Below are 13533 nucleotides of genomic sequence, written 5' to 3'. Positions count from 1 at the left end.
CTAATTCTATTCTCTTAATGGTTGATGATGTACACTTTGTATCTGTCTAATCATAGTGAAATGGTTTAGATTTTTTTTCGTGCATATCTGTGTTGAGAGAGATGACTGTTTTCATTGTTGAGTTTATCACCTTGAATATGAGTTATTCTTAGCTCAAGTTAATTGGTCGATATTATGGAAATATTTTATTATTTATGCACATTGTTATATATGAACATACTAAAAAGTTAAGAAAGTTTTCTGTCTTTGATTGATGTCGGATGTGTTATTCCATTGAATTTAATACAGGGGGAAAGATGAATTTCTTAAGCGCCTTACGCCTTACTACTATGAACTAGACGTTATATCAGCATAAATAGTAATAAAATACAACTAAGATACCAGTTAGTGATTAAATGTTAACGGGAAAATTATTGAAAATCAAGTCTAAACAGACAATGTAACTAAATCTATTTTATATTCAGCAAGTAAAACAACTTTATGGTATACGCTTGATCATTGAATGGTTATTGAATTAACAGGAGAAAGAGTGTAATTAAACAACGCGTGTATACATGGCCACACGTATACAGCCACCACCAGGGAAGTCCTACTCACTGCCTTCTCGCACCAGGGGTGTTGTTTACAAAATTGAGAGGATAAAAAGCAAATGTCCGGCAGGGGCTCTAACCTGGTTGGTGAATATAGGGAATCCATCTAGGGGAGTTGGAAAACCCTGATTCCAAACTAATGGTGCACATGGGATCCAGGATCCCGAAGAAACAAGTGGCATATTAACATATTGTTGGTCATCGACTACCATAGGACTGTATTTCCTAACGTTGTTCCACTGTCTTGTGGATAATACCTTTAAGTCAAAGGCTTCGGGTATGTCCTCCTAAAAAACCCACTTACTTCGGTTTGGGCACCCGACCAATATCCAAGCTCATACAAATCGAATGACGAAGTGTGGTACATATATATATATATATATATATATATATATATATATATATATTTGTTTCCTCCTTGTACCAACGTTTGTGTGTTTAAATAAATAAATAAATATGAAATAAAATGTCAAGAATTTCAAACAATCAATCAGTATTACCTATAAAAGTAGTTTGTCCAAGATTATTCTGTTTTAGAAAATTCACCGCTTTCTGAGCTGTATCCATGGTATCTGTAACAATATGATCTAAAGCTCCACAAGCTGTTGAAATTGCAATATCATAACGTGATGAAATGGCACCTAAATCACCAAGTCTACCGAGAATTCCAGGCAATGTTCCAGAACGTTTTGCTTCAAGTAAAGCATTCAACATACGATTTCTTGAATTATCCGCCTGTTTGTTAAGAAAAAGAAATAATAGAGAAAATGTTAAACACATGCGAATAAAAACGTCAACGACAATATAAAACTATCGATAATTCGAAATGACCAGCATTACACATAGTGTAGCTGATCAATGATATTTATAACATTTTAATGCACCACACTTCATCATTCGATTTGTATGAGCTTGGATATTGGTCGGGTGCCCAAACCGAAGTAAGTGGGTTTTTTAGGAGGACATACCCGAAGCCTTTGACTTAAAGGTATTATCCACAAGACAGTGGAACAACGTTAGGAAATACAGTCCTATGGTAGTCGATGACCAACAATATGTTAATATGCCACTTGTTTCTTCGGGATCCTGGATCCCATGTGCACCATTAGTTTGGAATCAGGGTTTTCCAACTCCCCTAGATGGATTCCCTATATTCACCAACCAGGTTAGAGCCCCTGCCGGACATTTGCTTTTTATCCTCTCAATTTTGTAAACAACACCCCTGGTGCGAGAAGGCAGTGAGTAGGACTTCCCTGGTGGTGGCTGTATACGTGTGGTCATGTGAGAACATCTCTAGAGGGAGAGCTGACTTTCCACACCATAGGCCGTACTAATATTTAAAAACTTAAGTTTAAATCTAAACGGATCGAGTTGTATGTATTCTGATAGTAAGATGAATTACATCAATGAAATTCAAAACACGATAGTAATAGAGTTTGAATTGACATTTCAAGTCAAATTTATAAATATGAGTAGTACGTGCTTCGTTGAGAAAAAGCAGTAATAAATTACATCGTATAGATGACTACGTTGAAAATATGGAGACCCATTCAGAACAACAACATTGAAATGAGATGGGAGGGTCGCTAGATGTATTAGGTAATACGGCTATACAAAGCTCATTGTAAGGAACTCTATGATGATGGTTAACAGTCGGAAACCGATATTCTGAGACTGAAAGTTTGCTTTTAGTTTAAAACGGCGAAACGATGATTTATGGATAAGCCAATCAGATTTAGGATATCAGGTCTTGGACTTTGGAGCGAAATCCACTCATCAATTTGGCTAAATACAATTTTGGCATTACAGCTTATGTCAGTTCGTGATGAAAACCTTGAATCTAATCCCTAACCCTAACCATCAACTGTAAATCATAATCCTAATTCCTCACACTGGTTTATAATCCTCACTTAGTCCTAGTTAGTAGGCGGGCACTTTAGCGTCGCTTTAAAACTAGTGACAGAGCCATGAAAAGAAAAATACTGACTGATATGAATAAACGATATTATAACTGTTGGGGATGTCAAATCCCTAGAACTTACTTGACAAGTGGCTTAATTTTGTAAATTTATTTTGAAAATTTGAATTTAGCTGTTTTCGCGCCAAACGCGCTCTTTTTACCTTCACGTCATATTTCCCACTTGTAAACTACCTTAAACGCCATTGGTCCATTGTTTCTTTGAGTGTGTTATTTTATAATGATGCCCAAGGACAGTTTGTTACTGTATATATACGTTTGACTTTTTCCCTTTACGACTGCTGTGCTTCTGGCTGCTACGGAATATATTTCCCCGCTTCCAATTTGGACTTCTTACTCTAGTTAGCTGGGTCTGGGTTCGCGTCAGAATAACTAGCTATCGGTCTCTGGTCACGAGTCTTTGTTCCGTTCGCTAAATAGTGAATTCGTAACGCTTCAGATACAACAATAACACATACTTATGAAGCTAAGTTGGAAAATTTGAGAATTACAATGCTCTGAATACGATTACATCACTTTGGTCATGTTCAGTTAAAACTACGATTTCTATCGACTATATACAGTTTATAAAAATAAACAACAGAGAATCATAATCCAACTTATTGTGACCATAATGGAAATTGTTTTGTTTTTCCTTTTACCTGAAGAGCTGATTTCGACTCTGTCAACTTGCTACGTAAATCATTGAGTTCTTTTGTCAGATCAGCTTCATGTGTTTTCACTTCAGCCAGATCACGTGTAGCTGATGCTAAGGCCATTTCTAAATTGCCTTTATTCCCTCCACTTCCCGAAGATGATAAGTGTTTTTTTGCATCAGCCAATTCTTGTTCTCTTTCTTTAAGTTTACTTTGAGTTAATTGCATATTTTTCTTTGCTGTTTCCACACGTTCTAATTCTCTACGTTGACCAGCCATCATTAGATCATATTGTTGACGCTCCAATGTTAGTTTACTTGTAATTTGATCAGCTTCTGTTTGTAAAGGAGCCAATGCGGATTCACTTTCTTCAACTTGAATTCGTAAAGGTGCAGATTCTTTAGACAGATTATCGGCTGTTTCCTAAACCAATAAACAATTTGAAATAACAATCACATCGCATAAGATGAAATTATGAAAACAAGAGAATAAAACCGTCCTAAAACAGGAATTGATTTAGTCATAAAACGCAAGAAGTTTTATAAAGGATGATGAGTTCTAAGATAGTTTACCGAAGAGAAAACAACAATTTTAGAACAGTTATATTTGAGTATGTCCAAGGATGAAGAACGTTATAAACTGATCTTTGATATTCATATAGATTTAAAAACTTGAGTACTTGACTGTAGACGTTACCTAGATGTGGTGGTCGAGCTTGCTAATCGTGATGACCCCATGGAGCTACATTGGCTGTAGGTCCCAAACCACGCCAAGGTCAGTTGGTGAATAGTAAGACTAAAAGCAGCAACCTGAGGTCCAAGAGTGAAATGATACTGTCGACTGTACAAGGGTTCGACGGTAGTAAGGTGCTTCTTTTATATGAACAACGTCCGCAGCAATGCAGCCTCCCAACAATGGAAGAGATTAGAAAAGATTTTCCCTAAAAATGTCATACCTTACCTTAACCTATAGATTTTAGTCTCAGGAAGTAAGGGCTTTAAAGACGGGGCTAACTATTGGTAAAACACCCAAAAAATGACCCGTGTGATCGACCTCAAGTAGATATCTCCTGGCCTTTGCGATCACGCTTCTAGGTCCTTAAGATATCTATTAACCCAGTTTTCTTTTCGGGTCCCTCAATAAGTATCCTTTCACAGTGTGGGGGAGCCGCGAAATGATAACTTCACTCATACATCAAACAGTACCCGAGATCATACTGTTAACGAATAAATCCCGTTATCACTTCCAAATATTTTTACTATGACTGTCTCAAAAAAGTTAAACTTTAACATCAGATACCCACTCTTGGTCACAAAGGTTAACGGATTCAATAAGATTGACAGTTGATGATTCTTCAAAAGGTTTTATTTTTTGACGTGATTTAAAGAATGTTATCCCAATACTATACTGAGGTCAGTCAGTCACTACGTAGAACTTCGTGCGTGCATCAGTTCGAGTTACCATACCACATTAACACAGAGATGCAGTTGTCCATTCAAATCTCATAGTGGTAGAGGTAGTAAGAGTATAAACAGTAATCCAAAAGATAAGGGTTTGAAGATGCTATTCAAGGGGTATAATCCAGTGAAATAAATTTAGAAAGAGGAAGAAGAAAGGGATATGAAGAATTCAGGTTAGAATTTGGGAGAACACAAAGAGTGGATGCACCTTCGCCATTGCAAAAGATTTTGAAGATTTTCCGATGTATGTGTGATTGAATAATAAGGCTATTCCAGTCAGCAAGTCGGCATACTGAGACAGACTACGACCAACTAAGTATATTTGAGAAACACTTGTTCAAAATTACTTTGATGATAATAAGCTTTTTTCTTAATAACCCCAGTTTACTCGCTGACTGCAAACTTTGATTTTAGTTCCAAGTGTTCACGTATGGTTTGTTCTGTGTTTGACAGAGACTTACAAATATCAAAGGTCATCAGATTTTGAAAGTTGACTGTTAATAGTTACAAAAAAGAATGGGAAATTGATATCTGTTCACTGATGAAACAAGCAAACACTTTATTGGAACTGTGGAAATATTGATGTGGTGACAAAGACGTAACAATGAAGTATAACAAAAAAATGAGACTGAAAAAACTCTAAACATTGCCTCCTTGAAAGTGGTAACTATTACTAGAATGTATGAGTATTTAGCTGATCACTTCTAAAGAGAAAGAAACATTAATAATGGATGGTAGTATTCAACTACAACTAGAAAACAGTTCCAGATTGAAAAAAACTCACCTTATAAACTTCTTCTTGTTTCTTTTTAGCTTCTTCATATTCCGCTAATTGTTTCTTAATTTCTTCACGACGAGCATCCGCTTCTCCAGGTAATCGTTCTAGCTCTTCTAATTTAGTTCGTTCTGCTTGAATTGCTTTAGCTAAACGACGTGCTGAAGTTTTTGTATGTGCATGTTCATCACGCAATTGTCCATCTTGAGCTTCAAATTCAGCAAATTTTGCTTTCCCATCACGTTGTCTTATTTGTAATTGAGCATGACGTTGAGTAAGCTCATCACGATCAGATTCTAATCGTGTAATTTGTTGAGTTTTCTCACGTATCTGACTTGATAAATTCTAAATAAAAACATATGTGAAAATATGAAGAACATCGGTGGTTAATACCATCGTAGCTTTATGACAAAATACAGTTATAACTCATAATAATAATAATAATAATTAACTTAGATATTGGACTCTGAAAAACTATCAGAAAAACATTTCTTTCGATTATTATAATTACCAAAAAACATAAGACCTAGAACCTAATAAAGATGCCCTACTCACTAGACATTAAGCACTTAACCATTGAAGTAGTGAAAACATATGCTCGCCATGAGACTTTAAGATGGTGGGTTCGACTTCCGAGAGGATTATGGAGGCACATTTCTGTGGAGTCCTATTTTAGGATAAAACGTCTGTTCAGTAGTGCTGTGAACACTGTTAGTAATGATTTGACTTAATTTCTAGAGGAAGATAGACATAAGCCATTAGTTTTAAGTCGCGTTTAACGTTTTAAGGGACACTATCTATATTAAGGTGTGAGTTTGTGAAGATACTTCGATCTGGCCTGGTTAAAGTAAGCTTCTTATTCAATCTGGTTTGTCTTACTTAAATTAGTTAAGTGGCACAAATTCATGAAGTCACTGACAAGTGGACTGAGCCATGCTGGTAGGTGTAGACTACCTAGTTGGGATCCGCGAGATGAAAGCAATCGATGGTTAAAGAACTTCAATGACATGGCTCAAAATCGTTTACAATGACTCAGATGCATCCACTCTTTATCTTCGAGCCCAATTCCAATCTTCTGAATTCCTCATGTCCCTATCCTTTTTCTCTTTCCGAATTTATTTCACTGGATTATACTCCTTGAATAACATCTTCAAACTCTAATCTTTCACATAATGCTTATACTCTTACTACTTCTACCACTATGGGATTTGAATTGACAACTTCATCTCTTTATTTATTTAAACACATAAATATTGGTACAAGTAAGCACCAGATATATATGCGCCACACAAATCTCATTTGATTCGTGTGAGCGCTATCATACTGCCCGGGTGCCCAAACCAAAGCAGGTGGTTTTCTTAAGGGGCAACACCAGGAGCCTTCAACCTAAAGGTCCAACCCACAAGGCAGTGAAGCATCGTAAGGAGATGCAGTCCAATGGTAGCCGGTGACCAATGATTCATTCATATGCCATTTGTTCCCTCAGGATACTGGAGTCCATGTGCACCATTGGTTTGGAATCAGGGTTTTCCAACTTCCCTAGGTGGACTTTCCGTGTCCACCAACACGGTTAGACCGTCGGAAATTCGCTTTTCGTCCTCTCAATTTCGTTAACAACACCCCCGCCACGAGAGGGCAGTGAATCGAACTTCCCTGGCAGAGGCTATATTACGCGTGGCCAGGTGAGAGCATTTCGAGAGGGAGAGCGGACTCTCCCCATTCTCGGCCGTACCAGGGCATTTAGGGGTGTTAATGTGGTATGGCAACTCGAACTGATATAGGTACGTACGAAGTTCTACGTTGTGACTGACTAACTGACATCATCATAATTAAGATATTACATAACAATATTGTATATCATTCATCATATTATTACATCACTTACCTCAGTTTCTTTTTGTGCATTCATTAATTTCTCTTTAACTACTTTAACTTGATTAGATTCTTTATATAAATTTTGTTGATATAATACATTTTTCATTTGTATTAATTGATTAACTAAACGTAAATAATCTATTGCTTCATTACGGACATTTTCTAATTCATCTTTTTCTTTTTCAACTGCTTTAACACGTGAAAGTTTTTCCAAACGTAAATCATTTAATTTTTCAATACGATTTATAAATATATTTAATGGTTGTTTAAATCTTGATGAACCAATGATATCCTATAGGAATTGAATGAACAAAAAAAGAGAGAACGAATAATAATAATAATAATAATAATCAGTCAGTCTTGAGTGCTGTTAGAGGTATGAGGGCAGTTATCACTTCCCGGTTGCCCACACCGTGGAAGGGTTCTTCTAGAGGTACCTGAAAAGAAAATTGGATTAGAAGTGGTCTTAATGACCTGAGAGCGTGACCGCAGTGCCCAAGGGACAACTGCTTGAGGTCGGTCACACACAACCTTTTTGTGGGTAGTTTTTGTGTTAGCTCCGTGCTTGTTGAGACCTTACCGCTGGAGACGGATATGCGTGGGATAAGGCGAGGTGTGCATTTTTAGGGTCGACCTTTTCTAACCCCACCCCTTCTTGTGGGAAGGCAGCATCACTGATATGCTGGTTGTCTGAAGGGAACACCTTACTGCTGTCACACCTCTGTACAGTCAGCAGTACGACCTCGCCTTCGGACCTTGGGTTTGCTGCTTTTAGTCTTACCGCTCTTCAACCAACCTGTCTGGCATGGTAGTACCTTGAGGAACGATTGTTCCAGCCAGTATAGCTCGATTGGTTCATCATGGTAGGCAAGCCCGACCACCACGTCAAGGTAGCAGCAACGGTCGGGAAAAAATATAGAACGCTTCACGATTTTGCGTGTCATCCCCGTGAGCAGGGGCCATGCTAATATTCTTTGTATCGTTCCAATTTTAGTATATGTACCACCGAAGCGAGTACAATCATGATAATAATAATCTTAAAGCCAAGACAAGATGATCTCTAATTGTCGATAGTTTGTTCTTAGTAGGTATCAACACAAACGATTACGTACAATATATACCATAGTCAAGGTTGTCATACCTATCACATTGGTATTGTAGCGAACGAGAACACAAGTGGAGACAATCGAATGTATTTCAATACAAAATTACAAGACGTCTTGGTAAAATCTAAGAACCACATAGTAAAAAATTTCATTAGCGAAATGTTAATCAATTGTCTTAAACTTGACTATTCCTTTTGCAAATATCAGTCAATCGTCTCAGACTTCATTGTTCTTTTGATTTTATATCAATCATTTATTGTTCTTGTTCTCTTTTCTTTGATCTTCTTAACCACCTACTTCGGTCTGGGCACCCGGGCAGTATCCCAGCCTTCACACAAATTGAATGATTAATGTGGCACATATCTATATGGTGCCTTCTTGTTCCAACGTTTATGTTTAAATAAACAAATAATTAATAACTTACTAGAAAGGGGAATGACATTAGATGATGTAGTCCCTTGGTATCTGGTAGCCAAAAATAGATTGATAAGCCATTCGGTCTTTCTGGATCTTGAAACCCATGGGACCAGGGTTTTAGGACTTTCTTAAACAAACCCTCCGTACCTACAGACTTGGTTTAAAAGCCGGGCATCCGCCTTTCATCCTTTCACTTTTTTTAAAAAGCACCCCTGCAGCTAGAAGTTACAATCCGTGGCCATACGAGGGCATCTCAAAAGAAACAGCGGACTCTCCCTACCCTCAGTTGCACAAGTGTATTTTCTTAGTCAAGTAGATTTTGAGGACATAATTGAAACATCCTACTGAGTCACTAACATAGTGTTTAAGACCATATTCAGTAGTGCCTAACAATGGATCCTAAGGGATGTGTAAAGACTGAAGTGTCTCAAGACAATAATCTATTGGTTACCTTGTCCCTTTATATCTTGAAATTAGCTCATTCTCATTTGACACTGCTAGAATTTAAACTTGTAACGAGAACTGAGATTTCGTGTTAGTTAGGCAGCTAAGAATTTTTATCAAGCTAACTTACATCTTTTGAGTAACTAGAGAGGTTTAATAAAAAGTATGGAAGTTTGTGTCCAAATCTTCGCTAACATTTTTGAGCGAACAAGTAAGAATGCTCAGAAAATGAAATCGAAGTTGGGAAATAAGGATTCAACTATTGATTGTTGATAAAAAGTTAAGAACCTTAACAATGTAGCCAAAGTTCCCTATGTTATCATAAGCTATAAGACATATGGTGAGCAAAGATTCTCTACTAGGTAATCTGGTTGATTCTTAAGATATGAAGAAAGAACTACGAATCAGAAGGGCCATTAATTATGACAGACAAAACATTCGAGTATTCCCGGGTTGAAATCGACAAATTTTTACGTAGAGAATGGACATATACCTTTTTAGTACCAGCAACAGTTTCCACTGGTCACACGGTAAGAGAGATGACATGCGATTCAAGAAACGACTAAGACTAGAATGAAAGTATTCATCTTTAAGATGAAATCTATAGTCAAACAGAAACAGTCTGTACCACTCGAAATTCCATTTAATAATTTGGTGCGCACATGCTTATTTAAAAAGCTTAGATGCAACTGATAAGCAATTATTAGTAGTAAATTCATATGGACCTTCAAATAATATTTAGGTCATCATTAAAAACAATTTTATAGTGCATTTAAGAGTTGTATGTAAAGAAAGTTCTCAGTTTGTGTTTCCTTACTTTCTTAGATGGAAGGAAGGCGGTTACGTAAACATAAACGAAACAAAATAAAAATGTGGACAGTGGCTTACCTCTAAGTATTCAAGAAATCCATCCTCATGTTCACTTGGTGCTTTAGGTTTCATCAAAGCAATTTGTTCCACTTCGCCTTGTAATATGAGGAATCGATTATGATCAATATCCACGCCATGACAGCGTAAAAGATTAGCTACATCACGATAAACAGCTCGAGTACCATCAATCAAATAGCAACTTGAATTATCTTTGTATGCTCGTCGTGAAATAACAAACTGACTATTTGGAACAACCTACCACAAGAAGCAATATCTTTTTCATGAAACAGGATAATATAAGTACTCTGAACGTAATTACTTATATATAAATATTTATATAAGCATAATTTCCCTTCTAGGAAACAGAAAATGCTTTTTGCTACAAAATACTTAAGAAGAGAAAACCAAAGTTTGGTCGGCTGCGAAACGTGACCATTAAAGGTAAAGGATACTCGTAAGTTACTAGTATTCGATCACAGAAAAATTGCTCGCATCTGCTGGGATCATCAGGTAAGTAATAGTGAGGTTAGATGCAGTATATTAGGGGATGATTTATGGCAAATCAGTTGATGAGGTTGTAAATCTTCACCGACTGAGATGGTTGAACCATGTGTTATGTATGCCTGAACACCGATTACCACAACGCGCAATGCTGACTAGTGTTGGAAACGGAGAGGAGAAAGTTAGGAGAGGCCAAACTAAAACGTGGCATCAGTCCTTGAAGTCATTAACTTCTGGTATGAACCATGTTGGTAGATGCAAACTACTTGATTGGGGTCAGTGTGACTATTGTAATCAGTGGATGGAGACTGTGGGTGATATGGCTCCGAATCCATCACAATGGCGTAGGTGTATACACTATTTGTCTCCCCTTAAACTGTGAGATTAAAATTACTCTATATCTTTCTTTCTGCGAACTAATTCTTTCTTCCTGTATTATATCCTTATATACAATATTTCTTTTATATATTACTACCATTGAAGTAACTGTATCTACGAATTCGGTGTTCATCTTGTGCTATTGGAGTGTGGCAACTTTGACCGATGTATATGTGCCTGGTCCTACATTGTAGATGACTGACTGATAGGTATTTGAACGCGGCTAGGAAAAACATTTCATTTCATAAAACAAAGCAAAAGAGTTTGATGTTGCAGAAACTTAACTAATTTGCCAGAGTTTCAGCAACCACACGTAAGTATAGTCTTCAAAGAATACGTTTATTATACCAACATTTTGATTGCTACTTTGTATTATAAGATGTCGTGATAACTTGAAAATACACTTTTGATTTGAATAATAAGTACAAGACCTTAATCCTATTGTTGTAGTAAACTTCTAGTTCTAACAATTGCTACAGTGCTTAATTAACGATTTTGTGGAGATTACAGTTCCTCGTACAAAGGCATATAAGGATTAGTGGCACGACCTAGATGTTCAGTCTAAAGAAGATGAAGTAGCTTTAAACACAATGATCCGATGGGCGATCATAAAAAGGTATGAATAACTGAGGGGATACATAAGTACATATATTAACTTACTTCATAATCTGAAGCACCAGGACCATGATCAATAATTTTTTGAAAGTGTACAGCCACTTCACAGCTAGTAGCATTAGGTACCAGTTCACTATAGTGTATAAGTTGACTTATTTTCTTCGAACGAACTTTTGATGCCCGATAACCAAATACGAACAGCATTGAATCAATTACATTACTTTTACCGCTTCCATTAGGGCCTGAAGTTATGTTTTTCATTACACAAATAATAAAACAAATCCACTTACCGATAATACAACTAAAATTCTTATGGAATGGTCCCATAACTCGCATACCACCATAAGATTTGAAATTTTCCGTAACAATTTGAGTGATCATTAATCTTGGGCCATTAGCATCTAAAGACTGTGCTAACGGAGGTGGTGGTGGGATATCCACAGGTCCACAATCATTAAGAATATCTTCATCATTCATGATTGGTGGACATTCATTAGGGAGTTCGGATGTGCTCGTCATTTATGGACCAGTTTAATTCTGATTAAAAAACGACATAAGAACAAAAAAAAACCAAATTAGGGGATAAAATCGACTAGAACAGTTGTGTTATCTATGTTTATTATGGATATGCTGTCCTGCACACAATTGAAGTTAGTCTGGTGTTGAGACGAAATATCAATCAAATTTACAAAGCTTGAAAAGGTAATGCGGAATTCTCATAATAATCCAACGGAAGACAACATACAGATGAGAATAATTGATAACCTTTTGCTGATAACTTAAATGTAATGAAACCGTCAGGTGGATTAATTATCAAAGGATAATGATCAACCAATCGAATATTTTACGTTAAAACACTAGGATTTGGTCTGTCAAGAAATGTGACATGGCGTGCCATATTTAGTGGCCCATGAACTGATTCGTCTACTTAGTTGCCTCCGTACATGAAAATGGAGTGACTTCATTAATAGCTGAATTTTCGGTGACAATTTATCGACCTTCGAGCGACTCTCAAGTGAGCTTGAGAATGTCCGACTCCACAGGGTTAAATGGCCCCCAAATTCCCTGATACGGTCGAGGGTGAGGGAGTCAACTCTCCCTCCACAATGATCTCATGTAGCCACGCGTATATAAACACAGACACGCAAGTCCTACTCACTGCTTCTTCGCTCCAGGAGTGTTGTTTACGAAATTGAGAGAACAAAAAGCGAATACTCGGGTTAGTGAATATAGAGGACTCATCAAGGGGAGTTGGAAAACCCTCATTCTGAAACAATGGTGAGCATGGGCTCCAGGATCCTGATTGAACAAATGGCGTATGAACCTATTGTTGGTCACTGGTTACCATAAGATTGCATCTTTTAACGTTGCTCCACTGTCTTGTGGATTAGACGTTTTAGTTGAAGGCCCCGTTAAGTGAAACATCTGCTTCGGTCTGGGCACCCGAGCAGTGTCACAGCCCGCACACAAACCAAGTGACTTGTGTGGTGCTTATGTATTCGGTGCCCCTTCGTACCAATATGTGTTCAAATAAAGCAAGTAAATAAATAAGGGTCAAATGACGGTTATAAACTAGTGTGAGAAATGAGGATTTACGGTTGGACGTTAGGGTTTAATTCCGAACTGACATAGGCTATAATGCCAAAAAACTATCTAGCCATTTGGATGAGTTTGGCGCAAAAGGCAAAGGCCTACTGTCGATCATCCGTCCGCCAATACATTACAGTCTCGTCAACTAGAACATACGGCTTAAATGCCACATACATATTTTGTTTCTATAGTAACTTACAACAGTGAAGCTTCATGACCTGTAATTGTCTCATTTACGTACATACTTAAGTATTTATCAGAACGTAGGGATTAAATAAGATCAAATGTAGTAGATAAGA

At 37.1% G+C, this 13533-nt stretch overlaps 1 protein-coding gene across 1 annotated transcript in view; it reads right to left on the bottom strand.

The window, feature by feature from the left end:
- Smp_173700 (Structural maintenance of chromosome 3 (Chondroitin sulfate proteoglycan 6) (chromosome-associated polypeptide) (hCAP) (Bamacan) (Basement membrane-associated chondroitin proteoglycan), putative) overlaps window positions 1-12163 on the bottom strand; it is a gene marked incomplete at both ends in the record, with an annotated part of 35048 nt that extends 22885 nt beyond the window's left edge. Inside the window, 7 exons of the mRNA XM_018799475.1 lie at window positions 1091-1325; window positions 3210-3626; window positions 5448-5783; window positions 7324-7605; window positions 10169-10405; window positions 11690-11886; window positions 11935-12163. Of these exons, the coding sequence (XP_018646623.1) occupies window positions 1091-1325; window positions 3210-3626; window positions 5448-5783; window positions 7324-7605; window positions 10169-10405; window positions 11690-11886; window positions 11935-12163 (1933 nt within the window). The remainder of the gene's footprint in view (window positions 1-1090; window positions 1326-3209; window positions 3627-5447; window positions 5784-7323; window positions 7606-10168; window positions 10406-11689; window positions 11887-11934) is intronic.
- Between the last annotated feature and the right edge of the window lie 1370 nt (window positions 12164-13533).

The sequence above is a fragment of the Schistosoma mansoni genome (assembly GCF_000237925.1).
Source record: "Schistosoma mansoni, WGS project CABG00000000 data, supercontig 0148, strain Puerto Rico, whole genome shotgun sequence".
NCBI classification, from domain to species: Eukaryota; Metazoa; Platyhelminthes; class Trematoda; order Strigeidida; family Schistosomatidae; genus Schistosoma; species Schistosoma mansoni.
This window is presented reverse-complemented; position numbering and strand designations above follow the sequence as displayed.